Source organism: Carlito syrichta, unplaced genomic scaffold (assembly GCF_000164805.1).
Source record: "Carlito syrichta isolate Samal-C Ts95f unplaced genomic scaffold, Tarsius_syrichta-2.0.1 Scaffold288851, whole genome shotgun sequence".
In the NCBI taxonomy this organism is placed as follows: domain Eukaryota; kingdom Metazoa; phylum Chordata; class Mammalia; order Primates; family Tarsiidae; genus Carlito; species Carlito syrichta.
This window is the reverse complement of record NW_007232947.1, coordinates 230,833-248,147: the sequence shown is the minus strand read 5'-3', so window position 1 is coordinate 248,147 and position 17,315 is coordinate 230,833. Positions and strand designations below refer to the sequence as shown.

Below are 17,315 nucleotides of genomic sequence, written 5' to 3'. Positions count from 1 at the left end.
CCGGGAGCGGCCACTGCACTCCAGTCTGGGTGACAGAGTGAGACTCCAACTCAAAACAAACAAACAAACAAAAAAAAAGAAAGTGAAATCAAGACCAAAATACAAAAACCAGTGTGTGTCACCCTAGCTTAAACCAAGATCCCAGTGAGTAAATCCACCAAAAGTTTGCCAGCCTAGAAGACAGCAACAGCTGATTATAAATGGGAAAGAGGAAGAAGAGATTCCCAGCTAAGGATCCAAGACAAAGAAAAAGAACTAAAGAAAAACTTCTTGAGATAAGGATGCACTTCAGAGACCGTCCACTCTACCTTGACTTGAACTGAAGAATATGGCTGCGTGGGTTTCTTGCAAGTCTTCTAATATTTACTGAGCACTGAATCAGGCATTTTAGGGAATGCAAAAAAAGGATTTATTTTGAAATAAATACACAGAACCACCTACAACAGGCACCTTACAGGCCATAGGACACATTATGCAGATTAGAAAGAGGGCTTCTCCCCACTTGCTCATTCTGTAGGTCTAAGGAACAATGCACGTCAGATACGAAAGCATAAACCTGACACACACGGCTGCTAATCTATAAGGTTGAAGATTTCCCTTTTAAAGATGTAATAATAGCCTTGTTCTTTGTGAAGCTTTCATCTTTGATTTCACAATGCTATGTTAAAGAGGATATTTGGAGCATCATTTTTAAATATACATATATATATGTTAGGGCCCCTTCAGCAAATGATTTTTTAGAAAATTTGTTTAGAGCCAAAATTCCTGGGAGAAAAGAATAATGAAGTTTTCAATCTGAGAGTTACATTTTTATTGTGGTTACATTTTATTCTAGAAAGAATATTTACTAGTTGATTTCATCAATAGCTGTACCCCTGAAATGCTAAATTTGTCCACAGAGCCTACTAAGCCATGTGGATTTCATTTGAAAATGTACCATGTTCTGAGAGCTGAGTTTAGCAAATATGAAAAAAGTGACTTCTTTTAATAAAGTAAATAAGACTTAGATTTTAAGACCAGGAAGATGATAAGTTTTATGATTGTACAAACCATCCTTAGCAGTGTATACCAACCCTGAGAAAAATACTTTGCACATATTAATTGCTCAATAAATATATTTAATTAAATAATTGTTTTTTAATTGCTCAATTTATGCCTATGAGGGGAAAAAGCAGCCTTTCTTGATAAGGGAAGATCAGTGTGTGTGAGTGCATGTGTGTGTGCACGCGCGTGTGTGTGTGTGTTTCAACAAAAGACCTGCAAATGCTAATTTATTTCTAAATGGTTCCAAATATTTTTTTACTGTGTTTGTGTTCATCTTAGTGCTTCTGGTCACGAATGTCTACAAAGAGCCAAAATTTAAGTCAGTAAGAAGTGAATTTTAGAGCAGGGAGACAGCCCACAGAATAGGAAAAAAATATTTGCCAGCTGTATACCTGACAAATTCCTAACATCTAGGATCTACAAGGAACTCAAACGTGCTGAAAGGAAAAAAACAAATAGCCCCATTAAAAAGTGGACAAAAGACATGAATAGACACTTCTCAGAAGAAGATATATGGGCAGCCAACAGACAAATGAAAAAGTGCTCAGTCGCACTCATTATCAGAGAAATGCAAATCAAAACCACACTGAGATACCACCTAACCCCAGTAAGAATGGCCACATTAATAAAGCAAATAACAACAGATGCAGAGAAAAAGGAACGATTCTACACTGCTGGTGGGAATGCAAACTAGTGCAACCTCTTTGGAAGACAGTGTGGCAGTTTCTGAAAGAACTAGAAATTAACCTTCCATGTGACCCAGCCATTCCCCTATCGGGAATATACCCAAAGGAACCCAGATCATTCTACGAAAAAGATACCTGCACACGTTATGTTTGTTGCAACTCTATTCACAATAGCAAAAACATGGAACCAACCATGTGGCCCATTGAAACTGGATTGGATTTTTTAAATGTGGTACATATACACAATGGAATATTATGCAGCCATAAAGAAGGACAAACATATGGACGTTGCAGCAACTTGGATGGATTTAGAGTCAATCATACTCAGTGATCTATCACAGAAGCAAAGAACAGAATACCATATGTTCTCGCTCATAAGTGGACCTTAAACAATTATCATAATATTATAAGTGAGGGATTGGCAGTTGTGAGAAACAAGGGAGAGTGGTATTGGCAGTTGAGGGAAACTGCTAGGGGAGGGAGGGGCATACCTCATCAACAAGGGTACCTGCATAATCAACGTTTGTATACCTAACCCTGAATTGTACCCCACGTCTTTATAATAAAAAAAGAAGTGAATTTTATGTGTAGGAGGGGGTTTTATTAAAATATATTTTATATACTTATACAGATTTATCTCTTTATTTCTCAAATAATACATCTCTTTATATCAGTCTAATGTAAACCACCCCAGGTATTGTACTGCATATTCAATATTGCTACAAGGGGAAGGGCAGATTTTAACAAATGTATCCAATATTTTTATCTAAAAGTCTGTCGATGCTAGATGAGACGTGGTGGACCTTGACAAAGCACTATATATCAGGGTTGGGATACAGTGCCAAGGATAGTTTTTGTAATCATGAAGCTTATTATTTATTTCCCAGGGATTAAAATATAGGTCTTATTTACTTTATTAAAAGAAGTCAATTTCTTATATTTGCTAAACTCAGCTCTCAGAGCATAATGTGCCACATTGTCAAATGAAATCTACGTGGCTTAATAGGCTCTTGTGTAGAGACTTAGAGCTTCAGGAGTACAGCTATTGATGAAATCATTTAAATGACTGAAGAGGAAGAAGGACCACATTTCAAAAAAGAAGGAAAACACTTTAGAAAACAGGGGAGTAGACTTGAGCAGGGAACAATGAGTTACCCAGTCTGACCAGACTAGAGGTGAACAGGGGGAACAGTAGGATGGACCGATTGACAGAGGACTTTGACATCATACACAAAATAATTGAGAGTTGTGTATTAGTAATGAATGGGTAAAATGGAAATAGTAGATAAGAAAGGGGATCACCTTGGAGATAATGTCAGATAAATATAGGAGTAAAGCACGTTAAAGGAGAAATGACAAGACATGCCAATCAGTTGGATTTGGGAATAAATAGTCCCACAGTGCTCCCATGTGATAGGAAATGACAGAAGCACTGACAGAAGCCACATAATTGGTTTCGAGAACTGACTTTGGTAGAAAATAAAGGACTCTTACAGAACATTCCATAGACAGTTGCTGATATAATCCTAGAGCACAGAAGAGGAGGCAGCATGAATAACTGATCAAAAATTTAAGGTGTAACAGAGGATGTGCTCAACTGTGAATGAATGTGAAGATAAGCAATGGGCTAAGAACCACCTTGAATAACCACCTATTCAAGAGCTGGGATTGGGACAGACAGAAAAAAATGTAGAGGCATGCAAGGATATACTGATGGGGGCAGCAGTATGAAAATAAAAGCAGAAGAAAATTTCAAGAGGGATTATATGATCAAGATTTTCTAATACCACAGAGAGCGTTGTTTGGATTTGACCAAAAGAAAATCATTGATTATCTTTGAGAGAGTCCTGAGCACAGTGTTAGAGTCATGAGACTGTTTGCAGAAAGATTAAAGGGTGGGTAAGAAGGAAAGACAACAGAAAATACATGAACAGCCCACACAAATATTACAATTGTTTAGTCATCTACATACAGCATATTTTACAAATCTCTTGAGGTCTTCTCTGTGTCTCCTGAGTTACTATTGTTGCTGTAATGAATCGCTACAATTTTACTGGTGTAAAACTACACATATTTATTATTTTCCAGTTCTGGAAGTCAGAAGTCCAAAATGGGTTTTGTTGAGCTAAAATCAAGGTGTCAGCATGACTGATTCCTTCCTGAAGCTATAGAGGAGAATCCATTTTCTTACATTTTCTGGCTTCTAGAGGAGCCTGCATTCCCTGGCTCATGGTCTGTTTTTCATCCGCAAGACCAGCAGCTCAGAAACCTCAAATCTCTCTCTTTGACACTGAAGCTTCTACTTGCCTCTTTCACTTGTAAGGACCCTAGGTAATTAAATGAGGTCTACTCAGATAATTCAGGGTAATCTGTCCATCTGGAGATCCTTAACTTCATCACATTGACAAAGTCCCTCTTGTCATGTAAGGGAACATATTCACAGCTTCTAGGGAGTAGAGTGTGGACATCTTTGATGGGCCATTCTTATGCCTATTACAAGGTCTAAATTAGAACATCAGAAGTAGTTTTAAATTAACTCACCTTCAACTTAATTCTTATATTTCACTTTAACTTTGGGTCAAATAATATATGTGAGATTGATTCATCAACTAGAAAATGAAAATAATATTTTTAAGAGAGTTTTTACAGTAGTCTATTATTTTCTGCTGAAAGGCATTTAAGTTAAATGTTAAAATTCTTATTATAACATTCCATTTAATGATAGGTAGCAATAACAATAAACTGATAGCTCTTTGCCAGTAGCAATATTTTTGACTGAAACTATTTTATATTACAGTAATCATTCTTGGTAGTGTGTTATATTGTTATGTATTTGCCTCACTTGATTGTTTTAAATTTTAAATATTCTATTACAGAGATTTCAAAGCTAGATAAGAATTTTTTTCTCTGTATACGTTTATAACATACACATTTTTAACCTAACAACCTAAAGACATCTTTGAATTTCTCACACTATTCAACCTATAGAATTTTCCTCTGTAAAACTGAAGTAATAGTGAAGAAAACTGCTATGAGGATTAAATGAGATAGAGTATGTAAAAATGTAGCCCAATTTCTGGTCCATAAGAAGTAGGTCTTCATCTTAACTTGGGCAATTAGACAAGAGAGGAAAATCAGGGGTATCCAAATAGGAAAAGAGGAAGTCAAGTTATCCCTCTTTTTGCGGATGATATGATCCTATACCTTGAAAATCCAAGAGAATCTGTCAAAAACCTGCTTGCACTGATAAACGACTTTGGCAAAGTCTCAGGGTACAAAATAAACATACAAAAGACAGTTGCATTCCTATACACCAACAACAAGCAGGCAGAGATCCAAATTAAAAGCATAATCCCATTCACAATAGCCACAAAAAAATGAAATACCTTGGCATCTTCCTAATCAGAGAATTGAAAGACCTTTACAATGAGAATTACAAAACACTGCTCAAAGAAATCTAAGAAGACACAAACAAATGGAAAAATATTCCATGCACATGGATATGAAGAATCAACATTGTTAAAATGTCCAACCTACCAAAGGCAATCTACAGATTCAACACAATACCCATTAAGTTACCAACATCATTCTTCTCAGACCTGGAAATGACAATACAAAAATTCATATGGAAACATAAACGACCACAAATAGCCAAACATTTCTTAGCCAAAGAAACAAAGCAGGAGGTATCACACTTCCAGACTTAAAACTTTACTATAAGGCTATAGTAATCAAAACAACCTGGTATTGGTACAAAAACAAGCACATAGACCAATGAAACAGGATAGAGATTCTGGAAGCAAAGCCTCAATTCCTCAAGCAACTCATCTTTGACAAAGCCTCCAACAACAACCACTGGAGAGAGGAGAACCTATTCAGTAAATGGTGCTGGGAAGCAGGGCTCCAGGAACGGCCACGGCACTCCAGTCTGGGCAACAGAGTGAGACTCCAACTCAAAAACAAAACCAAAAAAAAATGGTGCTGGGAAAACTGGCTTACCACATGCAGAAGATTGAAACAGGACCCCTACCTATCACCATACATAAAAATTAACTCTAAATGGATCAAAGACCTAAATGTAAAACCTCAAACTATAAAAATCTTAGAAAATGCAGGAGACACCCTTATGGAAATTGGAACTGGCAATCAATTCCTATTCAGAACCCTAAAGGTCAATACCTTAAGAAATAAGATAGACAAATGGGACCTCATCAAACTAACGAGCTTCTGCAAAGCAAAAGAAACCATCAAGAGAGCAGAGAGACAGCCCACAGAATGGGAAAAATATGTGCCAACTCTGTATCTGACAAAGGCATAACATCTAGGATCTACAAGGAACAAAGAGCAGAGTTCCATATATTCTCACTCATAAACGGACCTTGAACAATTATAATACCATAAGAAATTGTTTGGCAGTAATGGGAAACTGTCAGGGGAGGGGAGTGGGATTGGCAGTTGAGGAAAACTGCTAGGGGAAGGAGGGGCATACCTCATCAACAAGGGCACCTGCATAATCAATGTTTTATACCTAACCCTGAATTATACCCCATATCTTTATAACAAAAATAATAATAATTAAAAAATGAAAAAAAAAGAAGTAGGTCTTCAATAAACTTTTAGCCTAATTCAAAAATATGTTCCATGAGATTTGCTGACTAATTTTGAAACATGTTTCTGTAAGTACTGCAAATGCATAATACTGTGCACATTCTTTCTTAGTATATTTACCAAATTTTATATATTTTGTTACTCTACAAAATGAAACAAATTTTTAACATGTGCATTCAAGTGACTCCCCTTACTAAAAATGGCTGTTTCTTTACATTCTGATTGACTAATGAGTCAGGTTATTCTGTGAATATGTGAAATGACAACATTAAAGACTTGTAATTTTATCTGTCTAAAGCTGCCAATAAATTGGGAGGAAAATTTTCTTATATTCAGTATAGCATGTTCAAAATTAAGCTATTCAGAAGATCAACTGAAAGCAGATCTAGAAGACAGCAATGCTTTAAGAAATAAAAGTCACAAAATAAAAGTTTTTTTCTGTGGTTTTAAATTACCTTCAAATTTCACTATTTCGAATTTCTTCCTGTAATCCCATGTTCCTATCTCTTTAACTCCCTTTGATTAAGTAATGTTCCTTTGCTTTCACTATTTTCTTTTTTGTGAACTTGTCAAATCATCTCTGTCTTGTCTTGTATAATTTAAGAGACTTTTATGTAGCTCTCTGAGAGACTATCACCACACAAGTCCAACTGGGAGAATAATTTACGAGGTTCAAGATGAAGGGTCATTATTCATGCTATCTTGCCTGCAATGAATACATATGCTCTCTTGTTCAAGCATGGCAGGATTTTAACTAGATCAAGTGAAGTAAAAGCTTTTAAATGAAGTATTATGAATGATATCATCGGTTACATATGCTTACTTTAATTTACCTTTTTAAAAAATATGAATTGTTTAATGAGATTAGAGAATTATAAGGAAATATGTCTTTGGGTGTGGGCTTATCTATAACTTTCACATGAGTATTTCTTTGGTTGAATACACAATTTTAGGGCAACCTCCTCTGGTCCCTCCCGCTGTGGGAACTTTTCTGTCCTCTCAATACATCCTGCTTTCTTTTTTTTTTTTTTTTTAATATTTTTATTATGATGTTGTGGGGCACAGTTAAGGATTAGGTATACAATTACGTTCCATTCAGGCACCCTGTTGATAAGATACATCCTGCTTTCTAAAAAAAAAAAGAAAAAAAAACACAATTTCAGAAGTTGTAAGTATATGTCCTTAAGTTAACATCTAGTCTCCAGTCATAAGCTAGAATACCACACATAGGGAGTATTCTACACCATGACACTAAATGCAGAAGAACAAAGAGAGTAGGGTTGTCTCTGTTTTGAAGAGTTTCATTTTTAAGTGCTTTCACTTTCATCAAAGTACTGCAGACTTGTATTCAGCAATTATTGGTTCTAATGATGTGACTAGAAGAAAATAACGTGTTTTCTTACCATTTTCAGTGCCCAGTGTCTTTTTTTAATAACAACAGACAAATCTAATCACTTCTGATTAATATCAATAGCTGTGATTTGTATTGTGAATAATTCCTTTTTGATCTAAGTGAAATCATAAATGTTTCCTTGATACCATACTTTTTATAAGCACATGGTGTAGAGGACGCCAAATAAGAGAATACATTAACTTTGAGCAGATGGACAACTTTAATAGAAAACTAATACTTTATTTGAATATATGTATTTATATATGCTCTATTATTTTAAACAGCTTGTTAATCTGAAGCCTCTCTCCCCATCTTAAACATTCATCATTTCTTCTCCCTCTCAATTCCCTTAGCATTTTTACTGAACCACTCTCAGTGTCCTCAATTTTCTCTTTGTGCATTTATTGGGGTGTGTATTTTTTGTCCCCTCATATACCCTGGGCATATACCGACAATGTCATAAATATAAAGAAATGATAGCTAACATTAATTTAGTTCTTGCTGTGTGCCAGATACATTCAAATCTTTTGAATATATTGACCACTTTAATCTTCAAGTCAAGTGAAATAGGTACCACCATAATCTTCACTTTATATGGATAGAAACATAACTCAGAACACTTAAGCAATCTGACCAGAGTCACTAAGCCTCTAAGTGGCCAAGCCTGAATCCAAACCTGTTTTAAGAGCCACTGAACACACAACCACTAAGCCACTTCAGGGAATCCTGAATGGGTATTCCTCCCCATGACTAACTGTCAAATCTTCCTAAACTCTCTAGGTTATGATTTAACATTTGTTTTTCTGTTTATGTGACTAATATCTGCCCCTTCCTACCATGCCAGAACATATTCATGCAACACCTAGTATTTCATAGATGAGTAATAGCAGCTAACATTAATAAATGTTTTTAATAATTAATAGTGCTTTTACCATGTGCCAGGCACTGCAACTTATTATTTAACACTCAGAAAGACTCTGTGATGTACCTTTCTATGTGCCTTTACTTTAGAGATGAGGAAGCTGAGGCAAAGAGAGATTAGATGAGTTGTCCAAGATCAAACAGCTAGTAAATAATGGGGCCAGGATTTAAACTCAAGAGTCAAAATCCAGAGCTTGGGGCCAAGCGCGGTGTCTCATGCCTATAATTCCAGCACTTTGGGAGGTCGAGGTGAGAGCACTGCCTGAGCCCACAGGTTCAAGATCAGCCTGGGCAACTTGGCAAGACCTCATCTCTACAATGAATCAAAAAATGAGCCCGGCAATGGTGGTGCCTGCCTGTAATTCCAGCTACTTGGAAGGCTGAGGTGGAAGAATCACCTGAGCCCAGCAGGTCGAGGCTGCGGTAGCCATAGGTGTGCCACTGCACTCCAGCCTGGGCAACAGACTGAGACTCCAACTCAAAAAAAAAAGAAAGAAAAGAAACGGGGTACCACTACACCCCAGCTAATTTGGGCCAGGCATGGTGACTCATGCCTGAAATCCCAGAACTTTGAGAGACCGAGGAGAGAGGATTGCCTGAACTCAGGGATTCGAGACCAGCCTAGGCAACTTGGTGAGACTTCATCTCTACGGTAAATCAAAAAATAAGCCGGGAATGGTAGCGCACGCCTGTAATTCCAACTACTTGGAAGGCTGAAGCAGAAGGATCACCTGTACCCTGCAGATCCAGGCTGCAGTGGTCATGAGTGTGCCACTGCACTCCAGCCTGGACGACAGAGTGAGACCTCCACTCAAAAAAAAAAGCCAGAACTTGGCTCTAAATGGATGAAAGAGTGGATTCATGGAAATCTAGCCTGGAGAGTTAGGAAACGTGATAGGGAGGTGGCATTTGACATATCTGGAAGGCGAAGTTGAAATGAAACAAACAACACACTAGGCAGAATAAACAATATGGGTACAATACTACAGAACGGGTACCTGGAGCATAATGGGAACTCAATAAATCAAATAAAGCAATGAGTAGCTTTATAGCCCATGGATTCTGAGGTTTTGCCCATCTATGTGTTTCATAACCAATTGTCTCTGTGCATTCTTTTCTTTCAGTGCCACCGTGGGCCTTAATTGCCATAGCCATAGTCGCAGTACTTTTAGTCCTGACCTGCTGCTTTTGTATCTGTAAGAAATGTTTGTTCAAAAAGAAAAACAAGAAGAAGGGAAAGGAAAAGGGAGGGAAGAATGCCATTAACATGAAAGATGTGAAAGACTTAGGGAAGACCATGAAAGATCAGGTAATGTACTCATTTCATGTTTCTTATTTTGTTAAAAATTAAGAAATCAATGATGTGTTATTTTATGCCTCATAATTATAGAAGTAAACAACCTCTGGGCACAGACTGTTGTTGTGGAAATGTTTTTCAGTCCTTCCAGTCATGACCCAAGATCCCAAGGTGTCATGGAGACATTTGGCAGGATTCTCCAGTCTTCTGAGCATGTAGACCACAAAAGGCATCCGTAGCCGGGCTCGGTGGCTCAGTCTGTAATCCCGCGCCTTTGGGAGGCTGAGGTGAATGGATTGCCTGAGTCCGCGGGTTTGAGACCTGCCTGGGCAGGCGAGACCTCATCTCTACAATAAATCAAAAAATTAACCAGGCGTGATAGCGCGCCTGTAATTCCGGCTACTCGGAAGGCCAAGGCGGAAGGATCGCTGGAGCCCAGCAGGTGGAGGCTGCGGTGGCCGGGAGCGGCCACTGCACTCCAGTCTGGGCGACAGAGTGAGACTCCAACTTAAAAAAAAAAAAAAAAAAAAAAAAGGCATCCGTGATCAATAGGCCCATCTTGATGGGTTCTGCAAATAGGATTGACACCTAAGTATCTTTATTACATCTATTTAGCCAGTCTTAACGGCGTGTAGAGCTGGAGATACCAAATAAAGAGTACCTGAGCATTTTCCCTCTTGGGCAGAGGGATCTTTCAACTTTCACTCTCCATAGTTACTGTTGAATAGTTTTATAGCTATTCATCAAACTTGATAAAAGCCACCATTTCTACATATTCATCTAGCCAAAAAATTATGTCTCAAGAATAATGAGCTACATGGGGAAAGGGAGAGAAATATGAGCCAGTTCTGAAAAACAGGACAGAATTTGAAGGCAAAATTCTTATTTTTTCACTTAGGGACACTTAAAATCGTAACACTGGTTATAAAATCCATTGGGCTGAGTTATCTTCCCAAGCTTAAGGAAGTTTTTTGCATGTCCTTTATATGGCTATCAATTTTTGGTGAAATTAATTAGATTATTTAGTTAAAATAAAGCTTATTATTAATAATGATAATTATTAAATGCCTCTTTATTTTTTGGAATAATGTTTATATTGAATATTCCTAAAGAACATTTCATTCACATTTTACAGTGCAAATGTATAGCTTTTCATAGAAATAATATTCTAAATTAGCAATCAAATAATTCAAAAGTTCTGTTCATTTCCAGATAGCAACATATCCAAGTAGTTTTATAAATTTCATCCTATCATTTTCATAATTACCATAAAAGTCACATGTGGTTTTTCTATATTCTATAATTAACAATTAAGAATACTGAATGTTAAATGTTAACTATAGCATTTTTTAGGTTAATGAATCTATATTTTTATTTGTAGAATTTGTTCTGTATGATATAAGATTGCAATTTGTAGTATAGTAGTGGTGTTTACTACCCCTGTTCTGACATGGATAAATGACCAAAATCTCAATACAGAGATTTGATGGTAGTTCATTTTTCACTTATCACCTATTTTTTTTTTTTTTGGAAAAAAAGAAGGAGCAGAGAAAATGAGTCAAGTAAAGAAATAATAAAAAGTCAATGACAGTTTATAATAATGTTATCACAAATTGTTTATAATTTCAACCATGCAGAAAAAAAAAGATGTTTTTAATCTTTGTTGTTGTTGTTGTTGTTTATTTGGGGTTTTTTTTAGTTAGAGTCTCACTCTGTAGCCTATACTGGAGGGCAGTGGCATGTTCACAATTAATGGCAGCCCTAAACTCCTGGCTCAAGTCATCCTCCCTCCTCAGCCTCTCAAGTAGCTGGGACTACAGGTGCCTGCCACCATGCTTGATTTTTTTTTTTTTTTTTTTTTAGAGGTGAAGGCTATGTTGCCCAGGATGGTCTCAAACTCCTGACCTCAAGCAATCCTCGTGCCTTGACCTCCAAAACTGCTGGGATCACAGGCATGAGTGAGCCTTTGTACCTGGCCCTAACCATTTTAAATAGATCTTAGTTTTAGTCTTAGTTTTAAGTTATGGACAATTAAATATTCAGAATAAAATACAATTTTGACAAGTGAAAAGAGGCTCTAGTGATAAGCACTTATATAAAAATAGCTTATGCTACTTTTCAAAGCAAACAAAAGTAGCTAATACTGTATTCTGCCATTTTATGAAGAGGAAGGCTAAAGAAGCAAAATAGAATGTGCAGATTCTAAGAGGCTGTCAAGTTACACGGTGATCATCAGATCATCCAAAATTCAAAACAGCATAAATACAAATTAAAATTATTCTTAAGTAATTATTTTCTTCCCAGCACTTTGGAGGCCAAGGTAGGAGGATTGCTTGATCCCAGGAGTTTGAAAGCAGCCTGGGTAACATAGCAAGACCCCATTCATTCAAAAAATTTTTAAATTAGCCAGGTGTGGTGGCAGGTGCCTATAGTCCCAGTTACCTGGAGGCTAAAGTGGAAGGATTACTTGAGCCCAGGAGGCCAAGGCTAAGTGAGCTACAATTGTGCCACTGCCCTCCAGCCTGGGCAACAGATCGTGACCCTATCTCTAAAAAAATACTAATTATTATTACAGTTTCAAAATATCTTAAGCAGAATATTAAAGTGAATGTGGGGAAGGCATTAGAGATAATTTAAGCCTCTCATTTAAAAACTGGGAGTGAGCCGGGCTCGGTGGCTCAGCCTGTAATCCCGCACCTTTGGGAGACTGAGGTGAGTGGATTGCCTGAGCCCGCGGGTTCGAGACTCACCTGGGCAGCGAGACCCCATCTCTACAATAAATAAAAAAATCAGCCGGGCATGGTAGCGCGTGCCTGTAATTCCGGCTACTTGGAAGGCTGAGGTGGAAGGATCGCCAAAGCCCAGCAGGTTGAGGCTGCGGTGGCCAGGAGCGGCCACTTGCACTCCAGTCTGGGCGACAGAGTGAGACTCCAACTCAAAAAAATAAATAAACAAATAAATAAAAATAAAAACCGGGAGCGGCCACTGCACTCCAGTCTGGGCAACAGTGAGACTCCAACTCAAAAAATAAAAAATAAAAAAAATAAAAACAGGACAGATGTGAGAGGCACTTTAGATATGACTGCTTAATCTTAAGAAAAAATATATGGGCTTTCTCTATAGGTTCTATATGTGATATGTGTAGGTTCTGTGACAATTGATATGTTTTTACCATTTCAATTTATATCAAACTCACAGAGACTCAAATTTCAATGTTCATGGCAACATGTCTCTATAGTAAGGTTTTGTAACCAAGGAAGAATTTTAAAATATTCTGCAATGACTACAAAAAGTAACTATGGGTAGTTGTTTATGAGCATGAGATATATATTTACATGTTCTTGTTTATACCTTGAAATTTGAGAACACTAAGCCTACAAAGGAAGAATATCAACTTGTAAAGTCTGGAAAGGTCATTTCTCCATGGTTCTCACCTATGTGCGTGGATATTTTAATTTGTATTTCTTCCTTCTATGTTCTCCTTATCTGTGTTGTGTCTCATGACTGTTCTGGACTGTCCCTTGCGGTAGGTTTCCTCTGCTACTTAGACATCCCTAGTCAACGCTCGGATACATTCAGCAGCCTGGCAGCTGGGGCCCCACAGCTGAGAGTATACCATTCTGACACACATCAAGAGGCTGGACTAAATTGATTTGTTTTAAGATAAAGTGTTCTCATTGTAAACATTGCTAACAGAATAAATATAACAGTATTAGAAAGCTCAAATTTTAAATTGGCAGACACAGATAGGAAATCCAGTCCCTGCCTTTTCAGTGCACCTTCTCAAATCCAAATCTGAACAATGTAACTTATAATGGACAAATGCTCCTTCTGATAGTTGTGAACTAGGCACCCTTTGAATGTCAAAGCAAACCACAAGCATGTGCACTAAAACTTTGAAATTTAAAATAAGGTCTGATGTTCCCAACACAGCTTTTTCTACTTCCATTTATCAAACCTTGGAACTGCTAGGTTTACAAGCTTTTTCTTCCAAATCTTGTTCCAAGGGGAAGAAAATATTGCTCTTGAGATATTATAATAGCTACTGATTTAATAGGTCTGAATTAAATGTGATGGTGCAGAAAATGTCTTGCTTAAGCTCAACCTTTGGGACAGAAATAGACTTAATCACTTCAGTGATGAACAGTGGCACTGAGAAATTATCAAAAATTTAGCCCTATTTTATGCAGAATAATTGCAGGAATGGTCCTGCCATCTATTCAGGCAAAAACCATTTAGGGACAAGGAGATTTAATATCTCAGCTATTTCAAATTGCACTGGGCTGAAACATGATATAGAAATTGTTAGTTGAAAGAGCCTTTTGAAAAGGTATTTTATTCCATGATTTTTTATTATAATGATAAAGTGATGTGTAGATATATCAGACAGAAGTACACATTTAATATTTTGCTGTTTTTTTAATTAAAACCTTACAAAGAGGCAAATTACCTAAGCTGCTATTTTTCTAAGCACATCTTCTATGACAGTGTGAAAGACTTATATACAACTATAAGGTTTTGACAGGGCAATGTGATTCTCCTGCCTAAGTTCTGTAAACCCAGTAGGTTTTTTGTCACTTTACTAGTTCATTCTCCCTTTAGTAACCACCCCCCGACCTCAAATTTAAAAGTTAATGCAAATTTTTAAGTAATTTTATGTTGCTTCCTGCCTTTGGACATTAGTAATTCGACATTTTAATATTCAAAGAAAGAGCCAAGCATAAATTAAACTTTCCAAATTAAATGGTGTGTGGCTAACCAAATTTGAAAAGGTTTCTACACAGAAGCATGTAATAATGGTAATTTTCAATTTTCCAAACTCGTCGTAGGCTCCTGAGAAATTTCAAGATGCACAAAAGTAGACACAGCTCTGACAACAGCTCAATTCTGTTTATATGATCTTCCCACCTGAATGAATTCTATTAAACTGGAATGCATCCAAGCTTCAGTTTTTTAGACTCAAATTGGGGTTAGCTGGGTGGAGCCAAATCAGAAAATCTCAGGGACTGAGAATGCCATTCTGAAGCACCACCAAAGGTCTCTGTGTAATAGGGTGATTGAACAGAGAATCTCTTCCCTGATGAAGAACACAGCAGAGATAAAAGACTGTGTAGTCTGAGGGCTAGGTGTACAAGGTGGGGAGAGCCAAAGTTTGATGATGCTCATGTCTATCTAAAGCATTAGAGTCTGGTTATACTTCTAACAATTGAGTTCTATAAGAATTCTCCGATTCAATTTGAAAGCTGACTACAGTTAAGATTCCTTAACGCTGCCAGAGATATAAAGCAGTCTACCATTAGTATATCCATCATGATTTCTGGGAGATTCTACAGCAATGCACACATACATAGGCACACACACACACACACACACACACACACACACACACACACACACAAGGCAATGAAAATGCCATAGCCAAAAACTAAAAGACAATATTTGCTGTAGATAACAAAGTTGAGACCACTAAATACAAAGAGCCTCTGCAAATGAATAAGAAAAAAGTAAGCAATGCAATGAAAAAATCAACAAAGGATAGAAACAGGCAGTCCCCATAAGAAAAAATACAAATGGATAATATAAAGATTTTTAACTTTTTCAGTCTTGCTAGTGATCTGAAAAATGTTACTTTTCATTATTTTTAATTTTAAATAATGATGATGTATACATTTCTAATTAATTGTTCCAATCATGTAACGCAATAAGATTGCACATCTCTAGAAACAAAGCATCAAATGTTTATAACCTTTATAATCGTGATATTTTTAGCAAAATTGTTGCATATTAGGAAAATATGCTATATCTATTGATTTTTTTAGAAGAGGAGCATTTGAATATAATTTATGAGATAATGAGCTTTCTAGTATTTCAATTTATATTACACTTAAGTTTTAGGCTATAAAGAATATTCAATTGGTCGGACTGAGTTTTGACAGTTCAATACAATTGATTTTGTTCTTTAAGGCAAAATGAATTTTTATACCAATTTGTTTTTGGCAAAATTGCAAACCTAACTCTTTTATCTTTTGATATCAAATAGACTCTTAAATCAATTTAATTCAGCCTAGCTTTCTGTGGAGCTGTTATGAAAATAAAGTGGTACAATTGAACTGGAAGTGGGGTAAATTTTCTCTAAACATGAATTTGCTGGTGGCATGTTTTTTCCTCTTTTTTCATAACCATTAAAAATTTGTGAAACATAGGGAATTAAAATTTTCTGAGGATCAATTACTCAACTACCTTCTTCATAGGAAATAAGGCAACAAAAGGTTATGCATTTTATATCAATTACTCACTGCATGTAACAATGATGTTTTACATGAAGCTAAGCATCTCTTTAAACTACATGAATGTGAAACCTGGCCTGGTTAATAGCATGTTTATCACACCTTCCTCTGAAAGAAGCAGTTTTATCAGAGCCAAATATAACACCAAGTTGACATTTTCTTTGCAATAGTTTTACATTTTTTGCTTGCAATATTCTGAGGGGCTTCTTCCATTGCTTCCATGTTGCTTGCTGATTGGGGGAAAAATTCCGTGCACAAATGGAATTTAAAAAATATGTAAGCAGCAAATGTGAATGTGTGTCAGACAAACAGATTTCCAGCATCTCAGTGCTTGCTTCTAACAGCTTGGAAGTGTAACTACAGGCCCATTTTAATTTGGGTTTTGATGAAAATTCACTTGAATTCACATACAATCCGCTTTTCTACTCATAGGCCCTTAAGGATGATGATGCTGAAACTGGATTGACTGATGGAGAAGAAAAAGAAGAACCTAAAGAAGAAGAGAAATTGGGAAAACTTCAGTATTCACTGGATTATGATTTCCAGAATAACCAGGTCTGAGGGGGGGAAATGTTTTCTAATTCCATTACATTTTCTGAAATTACCAAGTAGAAATTGAAGCAAGATACTTTTTAAAATATTTCGTTTGCTGTGAGGCGAAAATGTAATTATCAAAGCTATTGATGAAATAATTTCTAAGTACAGGCAGTCCCCTACTTGCTAATTTAACTTCTGGTAATTAGAATTCACAGTATTCAACCGATTACATCTACTTATGGCACTTGGAGCAGGCAGACAGAATACAAACTAACTTGAAGCCATCGGTCTGCTCCTGAGAGCTCCCAGTCACGGTCTCAACCCCACAGGACCCTCAACCTGAACTGGAAAAATATTCCTTGGACTTCATGGATTTAGATCCAAACATGGTTAGGGGTTTTGAGTTGGGTCACTATTCAAGTCAAAGTTTTTTTAAAAAACAATATAATGGTTTGATAAGGAATCAGAGAGTTTAAAAAAATTGACTATAGTCCATGAATTTTAAAGGCAGAAATGCCTTATATATGATACTAGATGAAACT

At 36.6% G+C, this 17,315-nt stretch overlaps 1 protein-coding gene across 4 annotated transcripts in view; it reads left to right on the top strand.

Moving 5' to 3' along the window:
• Window positions 1–17,315, top strand: part of SYT1 (synaptotagmin 1) — a 588,991-nt gene that overhangs the window by 410,996 nt on the left and 160,680 nt on the right. For 2 of the 4 annotated variants that reach the window (XM_021710395.1, XM_008053907.2), the window contains 2 exons: window positions 9,777–9,961; window positions 16,678–16,791. In XM_021710395.1, coding sequence (XP_021566070.1) covers window positions 9,777–9,961; window positions 16,678–16,791 — 299 coding nt within the window. Of the gene's footprint in view, window positions 1–9,776; window positions 9,962–16,668; window positions 16,792–17,315 lie in introns of all 4 variants that reach the window. The other 2 variants (XM_008053906.2, XM_021710394.1) reach the window with 1 other exon arrangement.